Source organism: Trachurus trachurus (assembly GCF_905171665.1).
Source record: "Trachurus trachurus genome assembly, chromosome: 22".
Classification (NCBI taxonomy): domain Eukaryota; kingdom Metazoa; phylum Chordata; class Actinopteri; order Carangiformes; family Carangidae; genus Trachurus; species Trachurus trachurus.
Window position 1 is genome coordinate 597,902 of NC_139907.1, and position 26,778 is coordinate 624,679.

The following is a 26,778-nucleotide window of genomic DNA, read 5'->3' on the forward strand; positions in this document are numbered from 1 at the left end:
CACCTGGACACAAACACCTGGATCACTGAGCACACACACACAGACACACACTCTGAGCCAGTGACACAGCTTCATGTTGTGTAGAAACATTTTATTCAGGTGTTTTTTATTTTATTTTAACCCTTTCAGTCAAACTCAGTGAACCACCTGTGATGTCATACTCAACCTCTGTTTCTATGGAGACGTGAGTGACGCTGCAGACCCAGTCCGGTCCGGTTTAGTCCGGTCCAGAGTGAAGGACTGGATCACCTGACACCTGGTCAGCTGTTCGTGCAAACATCTGGAGCAGCTGCAGGAAGTACTGATGATGTCACACACTTCAGTCCTTCAATATAAAAGACTCATGACGTCATCATGGTGATTAATATTGTTATTATTTAAGGTTAAATGAAACTTTTATTTACTGATAATGACTTTTTTTTCCATCATTACTGTCATCACTCAAACAATTGATTATTAATAATTGGTCATTGATAATAATAATAATAATAATAATAATAATAATAATAACACTTGTGCTTCTCTGTTTGTTCTGTCTAGATTTTCAAAATAAAATTAAAATCCGTTCAGTGATTCTTCCTGTTGTTTTTGTAACAGTGAACCTGCTCAGTACCAGAACCAGAACTAGTACCAGTATCAGTATCAGTACTGGTATCAATACTAGTATCAGTACTACAGGGATGTGATTGGACAAGGATAAAAAAAAAAAACAGGAAATTACACGGACCCGCAGCACAACACGGCAACACACACAATGACATAATTGTGTCACTTTATATGAAAAGTGCAATATGCAATCATAGAAAACAATTAATTTAACAGGAAAAAACCTCAAAAGGTGCAGATGTTATCTTGTGTGTGTCTGTGTGTAGCTACGTGGTGAACATCACACTTCATTCTGATTGTTCATAATGTCTGAGACAAAGATACAAGAGACCAAACCAGAGGGTCGCAGTTTCATGTGGAAAATTCACATCCCTGGTACTAGTACTAGTACTGACTCCCGTGCTGTGGGAGTACTGGTATTTCATCAGTACTAGTAGTATCTCCCTCCTCCTCCTCCAGCAGCTCCATCATGGCGGCGCCGCCTTCACGGTCCCGGTGACCGGTCCAGTCCGGTCCAGTCCGGTCCCGTGTGTCGGTGGGTGTAACGTTAGACTAGAGGTGTAAGTTAATCTCTGTTTTACGTCTTTATGTTTCAGTAAAACAACAACAACAGAACCATGTAGCTACCTACAGTCTGTGATCCAGGTTTGACCCACTACAACACATTACTACAACATCAGACCGAACCATGAAGAACCTCCGGTCGCAACAACATGGGAGTCTGAGCCGAGCCAAGATGGCGGCTGAGAAACCAGCAGTTTCTTTGACGGTAAAACATTTTTAAAACAGACACACCACGGACTAACGGACACCGAGCACCGGGAGCTTCAGGCCGGGTTTACCGGAGCTACACGACACCATACCGGAGCAGAAACACCGACAGTTCTCCGCTTCTTTATTCAAACACATCGCGCCCAACGCGGGATAAAATCCTCCGGTACCGACGTCGTCTCCGCGGTCTCTCACGTTAACGTTACGTTACGTGGTCACGTTAAGTTACAACCACCGACACCGAGTCACGGCGCGTTTCAACCCGACGAACTGCATCACATTCCCGGCTTGTAGTGAGAGGAGAAGCCGCTGTCTGATCCGGTGCTCCGGCCGGGCGGAGCGGAGCCTCGGTCGGTGTCGGTGCTCTCCGGTGGTCTCTCCTCTCCGGTGTCGGTGGTCTCTCCGGTCTCTCCTTCTTCTCCTTCAGGTGTCGGCAGCAAGATGGCGGCCGAGGCTGCGCAGACGGCTCTATGACGTCAGCGCTGGTCCGACCGACGCCGCGTGCTGTTTTTCCCTTTTCCCTCCTCAGTCACTCCGAGCAGAGAGAGAGAGCCGTGATGCCGCGAGGAGAGGAGGCTCAACACACACATACACACACTACACACACAGACACACACAGACAGACACACACGGTGACGGTCGGTTGGATGGAAACAAAACACTCGGTGCGCTCGCGCTGCAGAAGGTAAAAAAAACAACATGTCGTGTCGTCATCACCGGAGCACGTGGCGCGGACGGTTCTGGCGTCGTGTTGTAGTGGAGCGGCCATTACCGGGCCTCTACCGGGCCTTTACCGGGCCTAGAGACCAGGCCTGCTGCTGCTGCTGCTGCTGCTGCTGTTAGCTCACCGGTTCGGCTGCTGCTGCACGGTGACACGCGCTTATCCACCGGCAATAGATCAATATTACTGATCCTGGGTCGGTGCCGCTCGGTAGATCTGTGTGCACGTGGAGGTTCTGGCCCGGTTCGGCCCGGTTTGGCCCGGGTACGTACGTAGCTACGGACGAGGCAACATGGCGGCGGCCGCTGGTTGCAGCCCGAGTAGTAGTTGTGTTGTTAGATTAGTTTGTGTTGGTGTCGGTGCAGCTGATGTTGTGTTAGACATGGACTCTAATAAAACAATGGAGGTCCAGGGCAGAGGTTAGTCATAGCCCCCCAACCCCCCTCCCAGCCCCACCTATCATCCCCACTTATCATTACCAAACAGTGCAGCTTGTGTGTCTTTGTGGTGTCTTGTTAATGTGGTGTAATGCTAATACGCTCCAGCCGCCATCTTTTCAAACTGATGCTACGTTCAGGTAGATTACACCTGAGGTCAGAGCTACTGTTGTTAGCATTATGCGCTAACAGCATTCCAAGAACAACACCACACTGTGTTGGCGGTGGTTGTGATTTGTGTGTCAGTGTTATGGTTCATTTAAAGCAGAAGTAAGAGGAATGTTTGTGTTAATATATAAGTCTTAAATAGTTCTATCTTCCGACAGCAATCACTTCTATAGAGAATGTGAAGTTACGTCACGCCGCTTTGCATTGTGGGACGTTGGGCGCCAACTTTGGAGGATGGCGGATGTAAATACTTGCTCGTCTCCCAAAAAAAAAGTCCCCCAAAGTTTTGAATCCAGTCCCGTAACGGCAAAACGTAGGATCGACACCGTTAATAAGGTGTAGTTTTTCTGTGTACCGTTGTTTCTCGTTAAATTTGAGTTTATCACGATACGTTCCTCCTTCGTTTTCCTTCCCCTTCTCCATTTCTTTTTTCTTTTTGTTCGTCAGCTTCACATTCTCTATAGAGTGTTTGGTCTGAAACACGGGTCTGTCAGTCACTCTGCTCTGCTCTGAGCCCAGGAGAAAACTTTCCTTGTATCCTACAACCTTTATCCAATGAGGAGAGAGAACGGCATAAAGGGGCGGTCCTCTCTGTGTGTGCAGCCAAGGGATGCACCTGAATGTGGTGACGTAGGGACGAGGGCGGGGGCTGCTAACTCCATCTGCTGACAGGAAGTTAGCCAAAACCACCGGATCGCTTACTGATAGCTTTAATTTAACGACGGTCCTAATGCGTATATTTAACATGCTGTTGACGAACGAACGCAGCAGACATCTTGGATTGTGAGCACGGTGGTCACTGAAATTCCTCCAAGTTTCTGAGTTGGACTTCAGGATGCGTTTCAGATGACGTAGGCTAAATGGGAACTGGGAAAATTCAACTTCAGACTTCTAATTGAACACACCAGTAGTCTGTGATGGCAGCTAGCTAACCAATCGGACACGGTTTTCAAATGGTGATAAAAGTGCTAAAATAACTTGGGCAGGGAACAAGTCGTGTGAGTTTGCCAGCTACAGGTTTCGGTCTTCTCTGCTGGGACTTAAAACGTTTCAAACAGGAAGTTTGTTTTTATATCTTTAAACCCCATTTTCATATCTCCATCTGTAGAAACCCCCATGAGCAATTTCAGCTGATAACAGACTTTTGAAGGGACTATTTTGAGCAGTGGATTAATCCACATTCGAGTGAGTAGACAGCAGAACAGATTGTTGTGACTCACTCAGTGGAAAGATCTCAACTTGAGATTTAATTAACATGTATATTTAAGATAACACTGAATGAGCCATGGTTACATTGTAGAGGTCACATCAGTCTATACAAACAAATGAAAAAGTTTATCTTCATCTATTTAATTTATTCTATTCATCCTTGTCACACAGATGTTTGATTCTGTGTGACAGATAACAAACTACGCAACGTTCACAGTTGTGTCCATTTGACATCAGTTTGTCAAAGTGGAGATCGATTGGGTCTGAAGATCCTACAACAGTCTAGTAGTAAGAACCATAATCAATCACTGGAAACGAGACCAGACTCTAGAGTATGTTTGGAAGGCGCTTTTATTTAATGATGTGGTACTGCATGGAAGTGTTTTAGTTTGAAAGTTCAGTTTCTGCCCTGGCTTCTCCTGTTTGCTGTCCACATCGACAGACTCTAACAGCGCCACCTTGGAGTTTCAGGTGGTAACGGTGGCGGACTGCTGCCTCCACCTGTGGATACTGGGTGAACAGTTGGACTGGTTTGCAGTAACTTAACTTATAAACTTAAACACTGAAATATGGCACATTTTACACGAGATGATCTGTACAACAGAAGCAAGCGTAGGATAGTAGATCGTAAGACTGTCAGTTAGACTGTCCATATTAGGGTTAGTCCATATTGTAAGATCATTAGATCGTTCACTGTGTTCTTCGTCTTGGTCTTGTTAGAAATACAAATGTTCTGGAAAGAAGATAGATCTGATTTCACAGCTCAGATCTGCTTCACAAACCAACCAGATGGTTTCAAACACTTGAGGTTGATAATTTTTCCTGACATTAGGGCTCCATTACTCAGGAGTCTTCTTTAGTTCTCTAGACTCTAGAGCCCACCCCGGAACGCAGGTGAATGGAATTTGTGGCCGCGATAGAAAAAAAACGCTATACGTCATTAGGTAAATCAGCGGGTTGACCGGCTCGGGTCAATTGCAGAGTTGGTGACCCCTTCCCACTGCCGTCAGAAGCCAATTGTTAGCGAGTTTAAACAGATTTTTCGGCCAGTGGGAAAGGGGCATCAGATGTTCCAACAAGAAAGACTTCAGATATGCATTTACAGCTTTGATGAGTTGCACAATGACAAATATCTAATGAAGGTTCTTCACATTTGTTTTGTAGGTGCTTCTTGAACATGGGTACGGATGTATAAAAAGTGGGATCCTCCAGTCCTTTAGATGTCTGGGACCTGCTCATGTCTTCCAAGAAGCGGAAAGGCATGGTGTTCCATCAGGCAACCACCGCTGCAGCAACACCAGCAGCCGACCAGCCACCTACGTGCTTTGTTGTCCCTAAACCAGGGAAGGCAAGCGAAGCCAGGATTGAACAAGCCACCTGTATGATGGATGAAGAGGCAGACGCGATGGGTAAACCCAACATGTGTCCATCAAAAGAAGCCATCAGGACGTCTGATGGACTTACTGCTTCGAAACATTCACCCAGTTCAAACACTCAGTTAGACGTTCTGTCACCTCATAGCACCTGCAAAGGCGTCAGAGTGACGCTGGACAATAACAGCATGTGGAACGAGTTCTTCAGATGCAGGACGGAGATGATTCTAACTAAACAAGGCAGTCGGATGTTCCCTTACTGCCGCTTTCGCATCTCTGGCTTGCAGCCCTCTAGGAAGTACTCGTTGATCATGGACATTCAGCCCTTGGACAATAGTCGTTACAAGTGGACTGGTAAGAGCTGGCAAGTTGCTGGGAAAGCAGAGGGTCATGTAAAGAGTCAACCATTTGCTCATCCCGAGTCCCCGTCAACCGGCCAACACTGGATGCAGAATCCAGTGTCTTTTTACAAACTGAAGCTCACGAATAACATCTCAGACGAAGAGAACACCATCCTGCATCCGATGCATCGCTACTTGCCACGACTGCATGTTGTCCAAACTGAAAAAGCTGCTAAAGACATAAAGCTCAGTGGTCCCAGTGTTGTCACGTTCACTTTCCCACAGACTGAGTTTCTGGCTGTCACTGCTTACCAGAACACACAATTTGCTCAGCTCAAAGTCGACTACAACCCATTTTCTAAAGGACTGAAGGATGACGGGTCCAATTCATGGGGCCTGAAGCTGAAAGTGAACTCTGGCAAAGACTTGCACAAAGATGGAGGCACCCCAAACAACAAGCAACATCCTGTGAAGAAGAGCTTGAAGTCTTTGCTCGCAAATCACAAACCTAGAAGCTCTAGAAGTGCAACCTCGAACCCTTCGGTGTCTGTAGACCTCCAGAAAGATTCAACCACCAACAAAGATCAGTCGGCTGCCAAGGGTCCTGAGGAGAGTTTGTGGTAAGAGTTCCACTTTGATTGAGAACGTGATGTAGCTACATCTCAAATTTTCTGTGCCAAACATCAGGGTTGTAGGGGAGTTCAAGAGTCAAGACTGGCTTGTTGAAATAGTTAATCTGCATAATCCAGAACACAGCATTATACTGTAATGAACCTTATGACATGGTGGTTAGCTTCTAAATCTCTTGTGCTGCTTCCTTCCTTTACTCTTCACATGTTAAGCCTGTACACTCTGCTTTGCTTTCACATGGGATTGTTTCAATGTTTCACCTGTTGATTTTATCGATGTCTATCTTTGCTTTTACTTTATGCACGTAGACAGGCTGTATGCTTGCAGGGTTATTATTTAACATTTATTTTACACAACACATTGTAATTGGACTTTTACCTACTCTTGTTGCCATATTGTTGGTGTAGAACAAAGTAGCACTTTTACCAAATGGTGTTTCTGATTTAGTAGCTTGGTGAAGTTGCATCTTTTTGAACGGGGAAGTTGTTTATTGCTGCAATTGCAAATACATTTGTTTGAAGAGACTTGTATAGTTGATGTGGGGTGAACAGCTCAGCTGCTCAGGTTGTATCCACACTACCTTGTTTTTCTTTGTCCAACATGGCTCCAGAGTTCCCGTGTTCAGTGTAGACGGTGGTTATAGGATGTGTGTTAGTGTGGCTGGATATCATTTCAGATTGTGGAGCTTAATTTTCCAGAGCGATGATTTTGTTCTTCATATGTTCATCAGTATTGAATATTTGCATGTCATTTATGCAGTACATCATAACATCAACGTCACTAATGTGATGTGTTTATTCTTTGATTTCCTTCAGCAACAGCAGTTCACGTCCAGCTCAGAAGTTATTTTCTGAGCTCATACGGGAGGCTCATGTTTCACTGCACCGATGTAACCTGGACCAGCTGAACATCAATCACAGCACCGAGCTACTTAACACTAAAACCACAGCTTTGAACAGCAGAAAAGATGTGCGCCAGAAAGACAGCACATGTAATAAAGCTCACAGTAAAAGCGAAGCTAAAAGCTCATCTGCGAAGAGGAGTGAAGCACCTTTAACAAAGAGGAAAAGTGAGCGCAACAAGGGCATTTTGAATTCCCTGGACTCCAAGGACAATGTACGGACACATTCCTCTGAGGTTGGTAATGTTGCTGCTCCAGCGGTGGACTCAGACCACCCCCCTAAACCCGAGGCTCAATCAGAGGTGAGTGTAAAGCAGCATAAGCGACCAGCGCCTCTACCTCTGCCAGCCCTCGCTCTTTTTCTGAAGCAGCATTCAACAAAATCGAAAAAGGTCAAAAACAAGCCAGACTCTACTCCCACAAAACTCCCATCCCAACCTCTGCCGGGATCACAGAGTCCTGCTGCAGCCTCTGAACCTCTGTCCCCCGGTCACTCCAGCAGTGCAGCCGGTAGTATCGTGAAATCATACAGCCAGACATCCAGACCCCCAGCAGACATCGATCCCGTTGAGATGGTGTTGAATGTCACTGGACAGGCAGGAGAAACATCCTTCCAGCCTTCCAGTCCAGCCTGTCTAGATACGGTCCTTACTCCAAGAACTGACGATTGCACGGTCCCCATTTCAGTTACTGAAAGCACAGCAGCACCAGATGTTACTCTAGGTTTACCCGACTCGGATCAGCCATATTGTTCCCTTGGTACATCCACCATTTCCTCAACTCTTGCTACCTCGTCCTCATCCCCTGATTTGTCTCTTCCCCTTGACACAGTATTTCCTGTCCTGAACTCACCACAAATGCCAACTGTCACCGAGTCCTCCACACTACCTTCTGACACTCCTACCATGCAGTCTCATAGTTTACTCCCTGACCCAGAGTGTTGTTCCTTTGGCTTTGTGCCTTTGTCACCCGCATGCTCTCCTGAACCCTTACCCCCGCTCCCTGACTCGTTGGCTTTAGAGCTCAACTGCAGTACACCTGAACGAACTCCAAAGGACATGAGTCCAGAAGACATACCGCCCAGTGATCATTCTGCCGCATCTGTATTTAAATGGCACACAGTGTTACCTCCATCTGAGCCCTACATAGATGACTCGTTTGCAACATTTCAGAGCACATCCCAGACACTCCCTTTAGCATCCATCACCTCGCCTCTGTTGCCTTCCCCGACTCCCTCCCAGCCAGAACCACAGTCTTTACATCCTTCCACAGCGGCGACTCCTCCTCATGGTCCTCCTCTACCATTTCAAGAGAACGAACAGTCTTTACCTTTCCCTGCAGAACTCTCCCCGCTCACGCTCCAGCTGTCGTTGTCTCCGACCTTTTCTTCATTGGATGGAGACGCGTTATCGCCCCCGCCTTCGATCGCAGACCTTGTGCACTTTTTCTCCACTGATGGAGACCTTGGGATGGGGGTGGAGGACTTCCCAAACACTGACGCAGTAGCTGTTACATCCCCACCTCCTATGATGACAGAAGAGCCGACTGCACCGGAGCCCTGTCCGGAGGTGCAGCCGGCCCAACCCAGCAAACCCTGCAAGCGCAAGAAGAAGTCCCGTCGCCAGAAGCTTCCCCAGACGACTGCGGATCACCCGATTGATGAATCCATCTACGTTAAGATGCAGCCGAACCTGGAGGAAGTGGAGGAGCAGTTATTTATCTCATTCACGTCAAAGGTAAATCTGAAGTTACTGCATTCCAAAGATTTGTCCACAAGAAAACATTTCTCTTAAAGAGGAACTATGCAGGATGTGTAGCTTAACCATGCTCAATTTATTACCTTAATTAAACAGCTTTGGAGTAATTGTGATGGTTTAATAAATGGCTTAACTTGTTAAGGGGGAGATTGGAGGCTCTTCACCTTCCATTGCCTGTCACTTATTGCATCTCTTGATTGGGTCCGGGCAGCCCTTTTCTTTTCTTTTTCTACCCGTAACTTACCCAGAATTCACTGCACCACAGCCCCAACAGAACATGATCGGGAGCTAAAGTGCTGTAGCTATGCCAACAGATGAGATTGGAGTAAGAACTTGAGGAGCCAAACGGGTGTAATGATGACGTTGGCTGGCAGTCTCTCCTCTAGGGGGCAGCAGCTCGACCGTCGGTAACATCGTGTCTGTTTAGGTCATTAAAAAAACAAACCTCATATTTCAGGAGGCCCTCAAACTTCATCTTGTCGACTCCTCTGAAGAAACGGTCACACAACCTCAGACGACACCCGAAGGTCACCTGACCCAACCTCAGACGACACCCGAAGGTCACCTGACACAACCTCAGACGACACCTGAAGGTCACCTGACACAGTCTACGGAAACATCAGACAACGGTTCATCATGTTTTTCTTCTTTATCTAGTAACAGTTAGACCATGGCATGTACTGTATATGTGTTGTTTTATCCCAGATTTGAGTTTAATCTGAGTGTGTCAGGGACATAGATAGCCTAGCTTAGCATAAAGGCCGGTATCAGGGGGAAACTGTGTTCTTAAGCGGGTAAGAACAGCAACTTTAAAGCTGACACACAAGCTTAACAAAAGTGAGTAGCAAACATGATCTCCAGATTTGAATGGGGGCTAATATCACGGCTATTATGCTACGTTCAGCTAGCATTACATGTGATAAATCATTAGTTTACCTGTAACGAAGGTTATGCTATAGCCGTCCCCTACGTTCATGGTGCTATCCAGGCTGACCAAAGAGCTCAGTACTGATAGATAGATAGATAGATAGATAGATACGGTAGGTAGATAGATAGATACGGTAGGTAGATAGATAGATACGGTAGGTAGATAGATAGATAGATACGGTAGATAGATAGATAGATAGATAGATACTTTATTTATTCCGAAGGGATAAATACTGTTTGTGTGGAGTGAGATGTGAGTGTGACTGAGTGTCGTTGTCCAGCAGAGAGTCTGGAGCAGAGGATCGGCGCCTGTGAGAAGATCCTCCTCAGAGACCTGAAGCTGATGAAGCACCGACAGGTCATCCACCCGGTGCTGCAGGAAGGTTCGTGTCAGAGCTTTATTTCCTGACGATGTCATCTCTATCTCTGTCTGCCACAAATAAAGAGAGAATCAGATTTTAAAGGGACAACGAGGAGTTTTGGAAAAGCGAAGTGTTTCCACACTACATTTATGAGCCTCCGCACCGTGAAATTCTTTGACCGGTGCAAGACAGACTCATGTTTTCATTCATCAAGAATTAAAGTCAGAGGTTGGAAGACGATCACATACCGTCGTAGTTCCCACCATAAACGGAGATTCGGCGGCGTTATTCTCATGACTCGCCACGAAACCGAAAGTAAAGAAACGCTGGTCGGCTCGCCCAGCATTTCCACCACCACTAATAATAACAAAATAACCATAGAGACAAAACCATAGATTTATCTAAAATGGACCATTAACAAGTGGTAACGGAGATTCATCCACATTAATATCAGACTTTTTTTTATTGTCGCGGAATTTTTCGTTCTGCTGATGGAGAAACTCCTGGTTGTCCCTTTAAAACTCAGGATGAAATCAAGTCAAATTTAAACTATAATGATGTTAAAATGTCCCATTGCTGCAATTCACAAAAACAATGATGTGTGTGAAGGAACATCTAACGGAGTGTGTGTGTTGCTGTCCTTGTCCTTGTCCATCAGTGGGTCTGAAGATGAGCCTGCTGGACTCGACGCAGGCCATCGACCTGCAGTACCTCGGGGTGCGTCTGCCCATCCCGCCTCCCGGAGAGACTCTGGAGCCGCCGACTCAGGAGCTGCTCCCGACCCCCGGTTCGTACCCGAGCTGAAGGCAGCGTCGCTCTTTATGTTCTTTTTCTTTTTTGACAGAGAAATACATTCACATGGCATCAACAGTAAAGCAGAAATAAACGCCATTCCAGTTTTTGTTTTATATACAGAGATTGCGCAACCTCAGTCAAACAGGGCTTACAAGTCCAAAGAGTGTACAAGCGCAAATCAGGGGTCTGCAGGTCCCACTCTCCAGAAGTAACATAAACTATGTGAGATTGGTGTTTTATTTATATGCCGCCATCATATAAATATTCATCAAAAATAATTCATAAACTAAATGAGCGAATTGCAAAACAACATTACCAGTGAGATCAAATAAAGTCTGCTCTCGTGGGGGCAATGAATGAAATCCAGTTGTTCCAGATTTGGTAAAATTTGTCCTTTTGAAGTCTTATTTGGTAGGTCAATTTTTCCATTCTTTATATCTCTGGAATAATTCCAATCCAGTCATCTTGAGTAGGCGGAATCGGGCTTAACCATCTTCTTGTAACTGATTTCTTACTTGCCACCTAGATAATTTGCAGCAGCTTTATCTCTCTCCTACATTGGAGAAAATGAGCATGACCCAGGTACAGGACATCAAAGCTCAGGGGTATTTGAGTGTTAAAGACTGTACTTGCTCTTTATGTTCTTAAGTAGAATGATATTAAACAGGTTTCCCACAGTAGCTAGAGGAGGTGGAGGAGCCTCCTCCTGCACCGGGCCGATGCTGACTCGTCGTCGTCTTTCTCTCCTTCAGGTGCTTCGTCTGCATTTGTGTCCAGAACTGGAAAAACCACAGACATGACTCAGATTAAAGGTTGGAGAGACAAGTTCAGTCCACCAGAGGCTCCACCCACTTCCTCTGTGGCTGCACCTGAAGGTAACTAAACTATGTGATGTGCATCATGGTCTCTGGTTTCTGCTGAAAGGACTTACAGGACGTCTGAGACCTGGAGTAAAGAGTTACACTGCAAAAACTCTAAATCTTTCCAAGAATATTTGTCTTATTTCTTGTCAAAATGTCTCATTTCTAGTCAAAACTAATCTCTTTCCACTTAAAATAAGACTCATCATCTAAAAATTTACTTGTTTTTAGATCATTTTCACTTGTTTCAAACTATTTTTTTCTTGAAATAAGTAGAAAAATCTGCCAGTGAAAGAAAGTTTTTTGTGCTTGTAATAAGAAAGAAAAATTTGCTCCACTATCAGATTTTTCTACTTATTTCCATTGAAAATCTGCTTGAAAGAAGTAAAAAGTGTCTAAAAACAAGCTGCTTTTTATGTGATGAGTCTTATTTTAAGTAGAATGAGATTAGTTTTGACTAGAAATAAAACAAATATTCTTGGTAAGATATTTGAGTTTTTGCAGTGTAGGAGGTCTGAGACCTGGAGTAAAGAGGAGTCAGGAGGAGTTATGAGGTCTGAGACTAAGTGGTCTTGTTGTGTTGTTGTGTTGTTGTGTTGCAGCCGGTCCCAGTCCAGATGTGCAGCAGAAGAAGAACCTGTCAGCGTTCTGCAGCGACATGCTGGACGAGTACCTGGAGAACGAGGGGAAGCTGATCGACGAGCGCGCGGCGAGTTTCTCTCAGCCGGCCGTGGAGCCGCTGGTGTACGAGCTGCCGACCCGCAGCTGCAGCTACGTGCGGACGCTGGACAGCGTCCTGAAGAAGCACGACGCCGTCGCCCCCCCCGCCTCGGACCTCATCTCTGGCTTCGTGCCCCCGTCCAAGAGGCCCAAGCTGCCGAAGCCCCAGCAGCCGTCCTTCAGGGAGACCAAGACCTTCAGGAAGCCCGAGAAGAAACGGAGAGGCCCCAAACCCAACAGACTCAGACTAGAACCGGCTGCTGCTCCGGAGCCTCGTCCAGCTGAACCAGCGCTGCTCCCCGACCCGCCTGCAGCTCCGAGCCCAGCGCCCCCCCCCTCGAAGATCTCCCGGCTCCTCTCTGAGCATCACACGTCCAAGAGGAACCAACTGGAACATCACAAGTCCAAGAGGAACCACCTGCAGCAGCGACCGGACCGCTCTGAGCCTCTGAGCCTCCACGACGCCTTCAAGAGGAGGAGGAAACTCAAACCCAAGACCGTGTCCCAGACCCTCAGCGTCGCCGCGCCAACACCGCCGCCGCTGCTGCCCCCGCTCCCCCGGGGGGACGGCGCCGAGGACCTGGCGCCGCTGGAGTCGGACTCGGAGCTGGGGGGCGGGGCCGAGCAGAGCGGCGGCGCCCACAAGGACAGAGGAGCAGCGATGACCAGAGCGCTGCTGAGGCAGAAGGACCTCGAGGACGGAGTGGTCTGGGAGGGACGAGCCAGGACCGCCATCTCCACGGAGAGAGCTGCCATCGCTCTGAGCTCGCTGTTCACTCTGATGGTAGGTCACACACACCTTACTGAGAGGTCACATGCTTATTTATCAGTGCAAGTTTAAATTAACACTTAAAGGGACATTGTGTAACTTCTCCTGTTATCTATTCATAAGAATCGATTATTTGGTTCTTCAGTCTGTTTTTCATTACTCAGTAATCCCCCCATCAAGAAAGTGAAGTGTTCCTTCATATCATTCATATCTCCATGGTGACGGTAGGAAACCACGGAAACTCAGCGGAGACACCGGAGCTGTCGTCACCGCGGTAACGCAGTGAGGAGGAATGGAGCGTTACACTGATGCTGCATTCACCTGCAGTCGGGCAGACGGCCGTCGCTAACAAACCAGATGTCATTTTAGTCACAGAAGTCCAGAGAAAGACGGTAAAACAATACCACATCGCCATGACAACATGTTGTCACGTGTATTGTTTTGCCTCGTGCTGACGGACCACTTGTTTACATAGAGGCTTGTTTATGTCCATCTGCCGTCTGCCCAATTTCACCTGAATGCAGCAGGAAAAATATACAACCACAACGCTAGATGGAGGAATTCCTACACAATGTTCCTTTAACCAACTTAAAACATCACATTTCATGCAGATAAATCGGCAAATATTTTTCTCATGACACAATTCAATCGGATCACGGAATAAAACTTTGACTCCCGTTCACCTACATGGAGACTTTTTCCGAATTGAGTTCCCATGGCGATGTTACTTCCTGCTTCCGCTTCGGCTCTCTATTCACCACTTTCCGTAGAACGCCGCTGGGCGTCGCCATGACACTCAATTCACCGACAAGTCGGTTGCGCACTTCTGTCTCACTTCAAGCAGAATGGAGCTAGCCTAGCAGTCTGTCTTAGAAGTGTTTTTATTATTATTACAAGTTCATAGAATGTCCTCCGGTACGACATGTGCTGTTGTTGGATGCACAAACAACTCAAGGAAAGTTAAAGATTTTATGAATGGAGCCTGTAACGACCATAAAGCCAATCGCAAGAGTTGTGGATGTCCGGTTGCTACGTTAGCCGCTAGCTGTTGCTACGTAAACAACCGACTTCCGGGGTGGTGTGACGCAATGGATCATGGGAAAATAAAGTGGTGAATAACACATCCAGATAATTATCCATCCAGATAATAACCCTGGTAATCGCTACCTCCCTACCTGCCCCCTCTGCCCCCCCCCCTCAGGGCTTCGTCAGTGAGAACCCCACCGCCCCCATCCAGCTGGTGCGGCGGCGTGCCCCCCCCTGCCTGAAGGAGAGCTGCCGCCTGGGCTGCGTGTGCTGCAGCCTGGCCGCGTCGCGCCGCCCGGCTCACTGCGGCCGCGCCGGCTGCATGTTCGGCTGCAGCTGCCTCAAGCAGAAGGTGGTGCTGCTGAAGAACCTGGACGGGTCCGACTCCAGCCCCTCCCACCACGCACACCCCCACAAGAAGAGGAGGAGGAGGAGGAGGATGAAGATGGCCTACGGTGAGTCCACGTGTTGTGTTTTACAGTTTCTTCCAATTGACTCTTTGCACAGCTCCACTACTTCCTGAACTTAATGCAGCTCCTTCATTTCCTGTCTCACACTGTTGGACAAACTGATTAATCCAGGTGTGTGTGACCATTGTGACCACTCAGACACACCTGGATTCATCAGTTTGTCCAATAATGTAACTGTGCGTTCACACCAGAAGCTTCCAAAGCGTCAAAACACCAGAAGTCAATTCATTTTCAATGAGAGCTGACGACACTGAGCAACCAAAGCTTCCAAAGCTTCACCAGACGAGAAGCTGAACCCTGGTTAACTTTATGGTAATTAGCTATGACACGGTTCGGCGGCAACCTCTCAGAATAGAGATGTCCGTCGGCTCCTTTTTTATCTTTTTTTTGTATTTCTGCTCCCCAATGACCAGCGTGATCGAACTTTGACGTCAGTCACGTGACGAGCGGCCAAAGCGGCTGAAAATATTTTGCCGTTTTGGGAGCTGTCTTGTCTGATGCGATGCACCCTCAAGCGTTTTTGAGGCTTTGGAAGCTTTTGGTGTGAACGCACAGTAAGAATAGAAGTGAAAAAAAGCAGGCACATCCTCGTATTCAATTCAATTCAATTCAAAAAACTTCATTCATCCCCAAGGGGCAATTAAAAAGCACGCTGAGCAGTTGGGTGGGTGCTGGACCAAAACAACATGAAATGAAGATGAACAAAGTCTGCAACAACAAAAAGAACTCTGATGCAAAAATAGATTTATTTACATGACGTTTTGAAACATCATGTAAAAAAATCTGTTTTTGCATTGGAGCTCTTTTTGTTGTTGGTCATGTGACCTCACCTGTCACTTCCTGTTCCTGTCTGTCTGTCTGTCTGTCTTCCTGTGTGTCTCTAGTCCTGAAGGAGGCCGACAGCGTTTCCCAGCCAGCTGAGCGGGTCCGGGTCCTGTGGAGGAGGGGGTGCGCCGGAGACCCTGATCCAGAACCGGTCCACGTCCCCAAGACCACTGCCACCGCCACCGCCACCGTAAGACTCACACACACACAGACACACACACACTCTCTGTCTCTGTAATATTGCTTAAATTTCCAGAATTTTCAATTCCTGAATTTTCAATTCTTGCCCGCTCCAAGGAATCCTGGGAAATGCTGGAAAAAAAAACACTAGGATACGTTTTAATCCAGATTTACATGTTTATTAATGAATAAATTCAACAACACAACAACTGTGTTAAATGTTGTAACTTGATGAGAACAAGTTCCTCCTCAGTAACAGAGTCACAGTGAAGCAGTTGGACCTGAATCCTCATCAGAGCTTCTGACAGAGTCACTACACACTCACTTTATAAAGACACACACACAACTTCAGACCACTTTAATAACAAAAACGATCAGCCTTGTGACTTTTCACTTTTACAGTTCACTGTCAGATATGTACCTTGATAAATGTTGAGTTTAGCTCAGAGAACTCGTCCATGATCAGAGAGAAGCAGCTTCACTCTGTAGCTCTGAATCCACAGGCGTCATGTACGCTGGGGACACCACACGGGGGTCCGTACCTGTCAACACAATCGTTTACATGATGACTGTGTTAATAGAAAAAAACGGGAACAGGTCGGCACGGTGCAGCGGCTCCGCGGCGCTGACGGATGGTCAGACGTTCAAAATGCACGACATTTCTGCTTATTGTGCGTATAACCTGTCAATTAAAAATCAACAAGTATCTGCAACACTGCTGCATCCTTGTGTGGTCACGTCCACCACCTGACATGCAGCGCATTCTGCTCAACACACCTGCCGTCACTCGACCAGAAGATATGGACGTATTTTAAATATAATCCAGCAGAAAACAAACTGAATGCACCAGGCTGTTACCACTTTATCTGTGTGTAGGCTAATGCATAATCCTTAGACCATAAGCCATTGGGTGGAAACATCATGTGTAAAACCATTCCTTTATTGAATTAATTTGTTAAAAGACTTTTTTTTTTTTTTTTTTTTTTTACTAAAACTGACTAAAACTAGACGAAAACCTTGTTGAGTTTTCGTCGACTAAAATAAAACTATCACATATAGAAATGACTAAAATTGACTAAAACTAATAAGTATTTTCGTCAAAAAGACTAAGACTAAATATAAAATGCCTGCCAAAAACAACACTGAACAGGACAGGATTTTTTTTTTTGACTTTGTCACGGGACCGGGACGGGACGGGATTGAAAAAACAGTCCCGTGTGTCAGAGCCTCTAGTCTGAACCACTGGATGGTCGGTGTTGTTGTCCTGACTGGATGTAGGAGATCTAACCTGTGTGTGTGTGTGTGTGTGTGTGTGTGTGTGTGTGTGTGTGTGTGTGTGTGTGTGTGTGTGTGTGTGTGTGTGTGTGTGTGTGTGTGTGTGTGTGTGTGTGTGTGTGTGTGTGTGTGTGTGTGTGTGTGTGTGTGTGTTCCCAGCAGAGCAGCGAGAGCTACAGCAGCTGTGCCCGGGTCAGAGGTTACCGAGGGAAGAGGAGCCAGAAGCAGCAGCAGGTGAGGGGGCAACAACAACAACAACACATGGAAACTGAGAAAGAAAAGTTGTTGATCACACGGTGACGTCAGAGCTCAGTCTGACTCCCCACTAGACCAGTTCTTGGTTCAGTTTAAGTTCCATACGCTGCAGCCTGGAGGCCTTGTTGCTTTAAAGTGACAGTTCACCCAAAATTAAAATTTATCTACTCATTATCTCCTCCCCCTCATGTGGACTAAGGGCTGGGAGAAGTTTCAGAGTCCTCCGTGGCTTCTCTGAGTTACAGGGGGTCTCGGCGTAGCACTGCATGTCCGTATGACGGTTGCAAATGGATACCAACTGTCTTCATAACAAAAAGACACACCAAAAAACATCCAGATACCTCCATGCTGCTCGTATGTAATGTCCCTCTGGTATTGAAGCCCCGACATGAGAAATTGTTCTGAAAAAAATAAAATTAGTCTATATTTCAAGCTTGTTTGTAGCAGAAGCTCCTCTTCCCGGTTTGTCCAAATTTGACAAACCGGGAAGAGGAGCTTCTGCTACAAACAAGCTTGAAATATAGACTTATTTAAATTTTTTCGGGACAATTCCGCATTTCGGGGCTTCAATACCAGAGGGACATTACATACGAGCAGCATGGAGGTATTTGGATGTTTTTTGGTGTGTCTTTTTGTTATGAAGACAGTTGGTATCCATTTGCAACCGTCATATGGACATGCAGTGCTACGCCGAGACCCCCTGTAACTCAGAGAAGCCACGGAGGACTCTGAAACTTCTCCCAGCCCTTAGTCCACATGAGGGGGAGGAGATAATGAGGGACATTTCAATTTTGAGTGAACTGTCACTTTAAAGGGTTAGTTCAACATTTTGACGCCATGTCTCTCCTTCTCCAGGTCGACTCTCAGAAAAAGCCCAAACGAGTCAGTTTCAAGTCTCCGAGTCACCAAGTCCAGACTCTGAAGACGAAGCCCCCGCCAGACGACCCTCCTCCTCCCCCCCCTCCCCCTCCTCCTCCTCCCCCCAGCCCGCCGCCGCCGGCCGAGCCCGACCCGAAGCCGTCGAAGCGTCTGATCATCCTGGCGGAGTGCCAGTGGGCGAGCGGCGGCGACCAGAGCTACGTGCTGCAGCGGCTGTGTGAGGCGATGGCCCAGGACCGGCTGGACCGGCCCTTCTGGATCAGGAAGTACCTCATCAGCCCGCTGGGCCAGACGGTGGAGCGGAGCGGCAACGACCGCTGCATCCAGTACAAGATCCACATCTCCAGACCCAAGGTGCAGCAGGAGGCCCAGAGGGAGAGGAAGGGGGAGGGGAAGGAAGAACCAGAACCAGGACCAGAACCAGCTCAGGTAAAAGAATGTTATGTCAAAATGTAAAAAGCAAAAGAAAAGAAAAGATTATGATAAAGATTTTATTCTGTGGGTAATGGGGGCGGGACTAGATCAGCCAGTGGCGTGCACAGACTTTTTGAAGGGCAGGGGCGAAAAGGAAAAAAAGGGGCACCTAATAGCGCGTCCTCGCCACTGAAGAGGGCACTTTAGCATTTTGGCTTCCCTAAAGGCACTTTAACACGTGTTTTAGCTCCCAAGAGGCCACTTTAGCACATGTTTTGGCTCCTAGATGTGGCTCCTAGAGGGCACTTTCAGGGCTGCCAAGTTTCAGAAAATGACAAGAGTGAGACTGTAGTGACATGGTGCGTTTGGCCGGCGACCACAGGTCGGCGGCGAAAAAAATTTGGCCTTTTTAAACGTTGATTTGGCCTGTTTTATAATATCAATACCTTAAGACTAAAAAACATCGATGTGGCCTGTTTTAACACGTGTTTTGGCTCCCAAGAGGGCACTTTAGCACAGGTTTTGGCTTCCAAGGGCACTTTAACATGTGTTTCGGCTCCTAGAGGGCACTTTAGCACACGTTTTGGCTACCATGAGGGCACCTTAGCACACGTTTTGGCTCCTAGAGGGCACTTAAGCACGCGTTTTGGCTCCCAAGAGGGCACTTAAGCACGCGTTTCAGCTCCTAGAGGGCACTTTAGCACGCATTGTGGCTCCTAGAGGGCACTTTAGCACACGTTTTGGTTCCTAGAGGGCACTTTAGCACACGTTTTGGCTCCTAGAGGGCTCTTGAGCACACGTTTTGGTTCCTAGAGGGCACTTTAGCACACGTTTTGGCTCCTAGAGGGCACTTTAGCACACGTTTTGGTTCCTAGAGGGCACTTTAGCACACGTTTTGGCTCCTAGAGGGCACTTTAGCACACGTTTTGGCTCCTAGAGGGCACTTTAGCACGCATTGTGGCTCCTAGAGGGCTCTTGAGCACATGTTTTGGTTCCTAGAGGGCTCTTGAGCACACGTTTTGGCTCCTAGAGGGCACTTTAGCACACGTTTTGGTTCCTAGAGGGCACTTTAGCACACGTTTTGGCTCCTAGAGGGCACTTTAGCACACGTTTTGGCTCCTAGAGGGCACTTTAGCACACGTTTTGGCTCCTAGAGGGCACTTTAGCACACGTTTTGGTTCCTAGAGGGCACTTTAGCACACGTTTTGGCTCCTAGAGGGCACTTTAGCACACGTTTTGGCTCCTAGAGGGCACTTTAGCACACGTTTTGGTTCCTAGAGGGCTCTTGAGCACACGTTTTGGTTCCTAGAGGACACTTTAGCACACGTTTTGGTTCCTAGAGGGCACTTTAGCACACGTTTTGGCTCCTAGAGGGCACTTTAGCACACGTTTTGGCTCCTAGAGGGAACTTTAGCACACGTTTTGGCTCCTAGAGGGCACTTTAGCACACGTTTTGGCTCCTAGAGGGCACTTTAGCACACGTTTTGGCTCCTAGAGGGCACTTTAGCACACGTTTTGGCTCCTAGAGGGCACTTTAGCACACGTTTTGGCTCCTAGAGGGCACTTTAGCACACGTTTTGGCCCCCATGAGGGCACTTGAGCACACGTTTTAGCTCCTAGAGGGCACTTTAACACACGTTTTGCCCCCCATGAGGACACTTCAGCATGTGTTTTGGCTTCCAAGAGGGCACTTTAACGCGCGTTTTGGCTCCCAGGGGGCACTTTAGCACGCGTTTTTCAACAACTGCCCCCCCCCCGCCCCCCCCCGTGCACGCCACTGAGATCAGCTTTAGCTTCTCCCTCTTTCCCTGTCGGTCATGTGTATCGTATTATTTGAACCAAGATGAAGTGTGATGATGATGATTTAACTCATTGAGTGCCGCACTCTTTTCCAAAGTTTTAGTCAAGCGTACCGGCAATTTAGACCATTTTTGACTATTTCTGTAGAGCCACAGTGTATTCTATATTATTGCCACCAACACATACTGTAGCTCATTTGAAAGGTTTAACTTTATGCTCCAAATGGCCACAAACCGTTTGTTTCTACGTGCCTCTGTTCCTGAGAAAACTCAAGCTAAACATGGCTGGGTTTCACCAAAATCCCTAAACAACAATAACACAGACAGTACGGTCACGATGCAACATGGCCGCCTCGGTTCGGTGCGTCGCCCACTTCTGTATTTGTAACGACTTGTAACAACTCATTCTAAGGAACCAGAAAGCTTTCATTTGTAGCAGCTGTGATTCACCTTCAGTCAAATACGGATTTATGAAAGACAGGTTTGATTTTTGATCATAAAAAGACAAATAAGTTACAGACTGGGACTTTAAAGACTAAAATGTTCACAAATTAAATAGAACTGACTTTAAATCGGTGAAGGAGAAACCGTTGCTGCGTTTCAGTCTCATTATGATGTCACGTTCTGTGATAGAAAGAGATTCTGTGACGGTGAGTGACGATGCCGTTTCCTGTCTCAGGTGAAACAGGAAGAGGAGGAGCTGCAGCTGGAGGGGGCGGGGCCAGCTGAGGGGGCGGGGCCAATGGAGGACTGGCAGCGGGAGGTCGAGGACGTCGACCTGCAAGAGGAAGAGGAGGACGAAGAAGAGGAAGAGGAGTCGACGCCTCAGCAGCTGTCTGATTGGACGACGGAGCAGCAATGGTGGAAACAGAGAACGGCCGGAGAAAAGAAGAAGAAGAGGAAGAAGAGGAGGATGGTTACCATGGCGCTGCCCTTCCTCATCGGCATCTCCCCCGCCGGGTTCCTCTCGGCCAATAGGAAGCAGCCGGGAGGGACGGACCACCTGGTGCAGGTAGGAACTCCTTATATGGATGTGATGGTTCTGGTTCTTGTCTCATGTTTCATTTATTGTTTATTTGATGAGGACAGTTTAGTTAATGAACAATTAGTGATGCGCAAATCACGTCATGTAAATGTACCAGATTTAGTTAGGAGCTACTTTCCATCTGTAGTCGTCACATTTAGAGACAGACAGACAAACCGTACAGAGAGATAACAATAGGAAGCTCCCTGCATAAGTGCAAGAGAAGACTTAGTAATAGCAGCAGTTACAACAGGTAGCAACCTGCATAAATATAAAGGAGTAGCAGCAGTACCAGCAGCATTTATATCAATAAAAAAAATAGGAAATGAGAAAACAGGTAACAATGCCATGCATCACTGCATGGCATTGTTACCTGCATAAATGTAAGAGAAAACTAAGTATTAGCAGCAGTTTCACAGTAAAATAACATAGGATAAGAGATAAGGGCTACAGTAATACTGTATTATAGTGCTAGTCAATATTTCATTCATGGTGCAGATTTGATGGGACAGTAACCATTCTTTAAAGGTGCAATATGTAAGAATGTGGCCAAAAACGGATACTGCAGTCAAATTCAAAACACAGCGATCTGGTTTTTTCTCCCAGTCGTAGCGGCAGCTCAGTGGACCAGACCGTGACTGGAGAGAGCGCTAGGTGGCGCAACATGTAAACACGTAAATTCAAAACATAAACATGATTTGCAGTCTGCAAAAAATGATTTTTAATGTGAATACTCTGGCTGTACTATTGTTGTTGGTGAGTTCATCATGTTATATGAACATTATTCCTGAGTCTCTGTGACATATTAGGAGGATTTTACGGCCAGTTGCTTTACATTTCTTACATACTGTACCTTTAAGCTGTTTTTTGAATGCATCAAAAGTGAGCTCCGTTCTCCACCGTCATATGGACATGCACTGCTACGCCGAGACCCCCTGTAACTCAGAGAAGCCACGGAGGACTCTGAAACTTCTCCCAGCCCTTAGTCCACATGAGGGGGAGGAGATAAAATTTCAATTTTGGGTGAACTCTCCCTTTAATGGCTTTTTTTAATCTAGTTGTTGACTCCAGTTGTCTGTGGTGTCTGGTCGTCAGGTGAACGGGAAGCTGTATCCGCTGGCGAAGGTCCAGCTGGGCCGGATGGGGGCGCTGCACCCGGCCAACCGGCTGGCGGCCTACCTGACCGGCCGCGTCGGGGGCAACAGGAAGTCACAGGGTCAGAGTTCAGGCCCCGCCCCCTCCACCTCCGACCCCAACGGCCCCGCCCCCGCTAAACCCCCCAGGCCCGTCACCGTGGTAACCCTGGCAACAGCACCCACAGGTGAGACGAGTCCAGGTCATCTTGCAGGGTCCGACGTTAAGGTTTTTTCGTACTTGCCCTGTCGGGCAAGTACTTTTCAAATCTACTTGCCCCATCTAAATTCTTACTTGCCCTGCCTAGGTTTTTTTTTTCTGGTTGTGTGGTGCATACTTTCGCTCATGACTTATATCTTACTAAAATCCTTCCTGTTGACTATACACAACACTACACAACACTTCTTTCTTCAGAAAGCAGTATTTATTATTATCTATAATTGCATTTAAATGGCAATCATTGCAGACATGTAAAATTAACTGCTATTTCACATTATTTGACCAGTAGCAGTTACACCCTCCATGCCCTATCTGAACAGGTGAGCCACCTGTTTAATGCCCGATCACAGTTGAAATCTTGAACTGAAGGGCCTTTTAATGGCTAAAACATTAACCTGGACAACATTTTAACAGATAGTTGGCTCCTCCAATCAGATTTTATTCTTTTCATTGCATTCACATGCTGCAGTGGACAATTTAGCTTCAGTATTAATGCAGTATCTAAAAATATATATATATATATTAGAAAAGACCAATTTAAAAAATAATTTTGAATATGAAAATGTTCATGTCCATCTATATGCTCTCAATACTTGGTTGGGGCCATTTGACTTGAACTACTGGAAATAGCCTAGACTTTTCCATGTTACTCTAGTTTATTGAGTTGCCCCTGTAAAACTCAAGGATGTGGGACATTGAAACAACAGTGACAGGCAAACAGCCAATCATGTGTGTCAAACTCAATTTAGTTCAGGGGTAACAAACAGCACAATTTGATCTCAAGTAGGCCTAACCAGTAAAGCAATAGCATGATAGCCTATACATATATTTTAAAATTTCTATTTTTCCTCTGTTTTAGTACATTATTAAGATGTTTACAGTTAATGAACTATCCTTTTACAAAACATATTATGAACCACCTGAAATTTCTTGATAAAAATATGTGCAATTTAAAATTTTCACACTTGCTGAGGGCCGGATTGGACCCACTGTTGTGCCGGTTTTGGCCCGCGGGCCGCATGTTTCACACCCCTGTTTGAAGCGCCGTCTCCACGTGTGTTTATTGACAACAGGATTATAACCTAAAAAGGGCACGTTAGCTCGTCGGTATGGTAACTAAACGGTGCGTCTGCCCCGAGTCTGAAACAGCGGCGGCGTTAATGAAGCAGCGTCAGGCCGCTCACCGTCAGTGAAATGCTCGGTGAAATCGCCGATTACGGCGAGCCGCGAGCGACGTACCTATCTCACCTGGTAGAGCACCCGCTGCAGCGACCCAGTTCGATCCCACCTGACAGTGCCTTTGCTCCGCGTCAACCCCCCCTCTCCCCCCGTCTCTCTCCAGCTGTCCTTTCAAAATAAATGCATAAAAAGTCCGAAAATAAAAAATAATAAAATCTGAGTCGGTGCTTGCCCGACCGGGCAAGTCCGCGCAGGTTCTACCTGCCCGCCGGTAATTTTTACTTGCCCCGGGCAATCGGGCAACCGTTATTGTCGAACCCTGTCTTGTATTAAAGGTTCAACAGGTGAGACTCTGATCAGCTACAACGTTGTGTTTTAAAACCAAACAGTCGCCGTGTTTCCTTCAGCGTTCAGATGCACTTATTTTATCTATCTATCTATCTATCTATCTAGATGCATCAGAACGTTATGATGGAAACGCTGTCACTCAAACTGAAATCCCCTGATTCACACAGACTGAAATACGCTCGCTAACGCCGGGTTTGGTTGATTCAAAAGCCCTATTCGCACAGGATTAGTTTTACCTGGGGACCTCTGGTTATTTGTAATAATCACGGAGGACGTCTGTGATCTTAATCCCGTGTGAATGCGCCATGTCAGTCATTTGTAAAGTAAAAATTCCCCCGCAAATGACCTACTATATTTCACCAAAGACCGACGTCCCGTGGTAAAACTAGTCCTGTGTGAATCTGCATCTCAGTAATTGAGGGGCATTTTTAGTTTTTCTTCTACTTCTTCCCCGGTTGAAACATGGAGGCTGTGGTGGAAATTATGAGCAGCATTTTCGACGGCGTTTTAGGTGCAAACACGGACTCGTATCGGTGCTGGAGAACCATTTAAATAAACAGCTCAGATCCATAAAAAGAGCGAAATTTCGGAGGATATTGAGATGGACGACGGTGGCTTTCAACAGGTTTAATACAAATGCCATGACGGCTCGTTACTACGACAACACTGTTACGAAGTCACGTTGCTGCTTTGACATTTTATTTACATTTGCTTGGCACATGGATGTGACAGCAGCGATGTTACGACGTGCAGCTTTGACGTCATATCGGAGCATTAATGTCAGTAAACTAGAGTAAAAATACAGACTTCACTTATCCCGTGCGAATGCACCACAAGAAACACAGACGTGGGGGGTAATTTACAAATCACCAGAGGTCCCCAGGTGATACTGATCCCGTGCGAATAGGGCCTATTGGCGCATTTCCACTAGCGCGCTTCGGCTCGGCTCGGCGCGCTATTTGCGTGTTTCCACTAGCACGCAGTACCTGCAACCAGGTACTTCTGGTATCACCTCAGCCCTGGTTCCAAGCAGCCGAAGCGTTACTAAAACGTGACGTCAGCCGACTGCCTTCCACTGATTGGCCGATGAGTGTCGTCACTGGAAGCGTCATAACCGCTCGACGACCGACAACAGAAATGTTCCTGCTGAAGCCTGTTATTACCTACGTGACTTTATTAAGTTTTAATATTTTTTCATGCGAGAAAGTAACTGTTTAGATCCCCGTGTGCGGTTAGTTTATCCAAACGACGGCTGTTTAGAAGTTTGCCCCGATGTTTTTGGGAGAAGTGAAGCTCCAGGTCCGAGCAGCGACCGCGACATCACAGAGGCAGCAGCCCGGCTCCTGACGTGCTCCGCCGGCCAGCCTACCACCGTCACCCCGGGGAGAAAACCACCGCTAATTAACTTCCCCGATGGCTTTTAGAGGTTTACCACCGGCTGGTTAAACTCTTTTTAGGGGATAAATGTTGGTCTCATTGATGAAATCTAACAAGTGGCTGTAGCAGAAGTTTGTTTGTGGTTAGACAGAAGAGCAGCACTGCCTTGGGGTCTGAACGCACAGAAAACACCACATTTACATCAATAAATAAATGTTTTACAATGAACCAGGCCGATCTCAGAGCTGGTAGACTCTCCGGTAAGGCATATTGAACGGTTAAATGCCGTTAACGGGACGAGAGCAGTCAAAACGGCGGTTTAAAGCTAGCTACAGCGAGGGTAGGTTCACTTCCTGTTTACAAAGTAAAAGCACCAATTCTATCGTAATGGCTTTCCTTATGATAAAAGGCTACGGGTATGTATGTGAAAATAACCGGAAGTGCGTTGCTCACTACGGCTAGCTTTAGTGACGCCGACTTCGTCGAAACAAAATTGTAAACAGCTGGTATTTAGTCAGATTTTCAACACGTTGGGGATCTAAACGACTACTTTCTTGCCTGAAAATGTTTCAAATGTTGCTAAAGTTATATATTTACAGAGTTTAGAGCGTTGAAGAAGAAGCTTCATTAGGTCTGACCCCCCCTCCCCCCCCCTCTCTCTGCTCCAGACTCCAGGACTCTGTCGCGGCTCCTGGTCCCTGACGGCGCCCAGCTGCTGCTCCAAGCTCCTCCCCCCCGGCTGAAGGCTGCTGTGGTGGCCCCGCCCCCCCGGCCCGGAGCCCCGCCCCCGCCCTCGGGGCAGAAGGTCGTCCTGCAGCTGGTCCAGACGGCCTCGGGGGTCCAGTGTTACCGCAGACCGGACGGGAAGCTGGTCCAGCTGATCCCCATTAGCCACCTGAGGCCGGGGGGCGGGGCCTCGGGGGGCGGAGCCTCAGGGGGAGGAGCCTCGGGGACAGGTGAGTCACTGTCAGCTGTCAATCATCACCTGACACACTTTATATATATATATATATTATATTATATTATA

At 47.0% G+C, this 26,778-nt stretch overlaps 1 protein-coding gene across 7 annotated transcripts in view; it reads left to right on the plus strand.

The window, feature by feature from the left end:
* The first annotated feature begins 1,482 nt into the window (after positions 1–1,482).
* The window catches only part of mgaa (MAX dimerization protein MGA a), a 37,211-nt gene continuing 11,915 nt past the window's right edge, over positions 1,483–26,778 (plus strand). For 5 of the 7 annotated variants that reach the window (XR_014596369.1, XM_083998699.1, XM_083998702.1 and 2 more), the window contains exons 1-15: positions 1,483–2,062; positions 5,077–6,246; positions 7,072–8,893; positions 9,372–9,543; positions 10,123–10,224; positions 10,862–10,990; positions 11,751–11,873; positions 12,461–13,362; positions 14,549–14,828; positions 15,728–15,858; positions 17,283–17,357; positions 18,234–18,686; positions 21,150–21,482; positions 22,590–22,815; positions 26,420–26,707. Coding sequence is in view for 6 of the 7 variants with exons in the window: in XM_083998699.1 (XP_083854825.1) it covers positions 5,150–6,246; positions 7,072–8,893; positions 9,372–9,543; positions 10,123–10,224; positions 10,862–10,990; positions 11,751–11,873; positions 12,461–13,362; positions 14,549–14,828; positions 15,728–15,858; positions 17,283–17,357; positions 18,234–18,686; positions 21,150–21,482; positions 22,590–22,815; positions 26,420–26,707 (6,133 nt within the window). In the remaining variant the exon portion in view is untranslated. The remainder of the gene's footprint in view (positions 2,063–5,076; positions 6,247–7,071; positions 8,894–9,371; positions 9,544–10,122; positions 10,225–10,861; positions 10,991–11,750; positions 11,874–12,460; positions 13,363–14,548; positions 14,829–15,727; positions 15,859–17,282; positions 17,358–18,233; positions 18,687–21,149; positions 21,483–22,589; positions 22,816–26,419; positions 26,708–26,778) is intronic. The other 2 variants (XM_083998700.1, XM_083998701.1) reach the window with 2 other exon arrangements.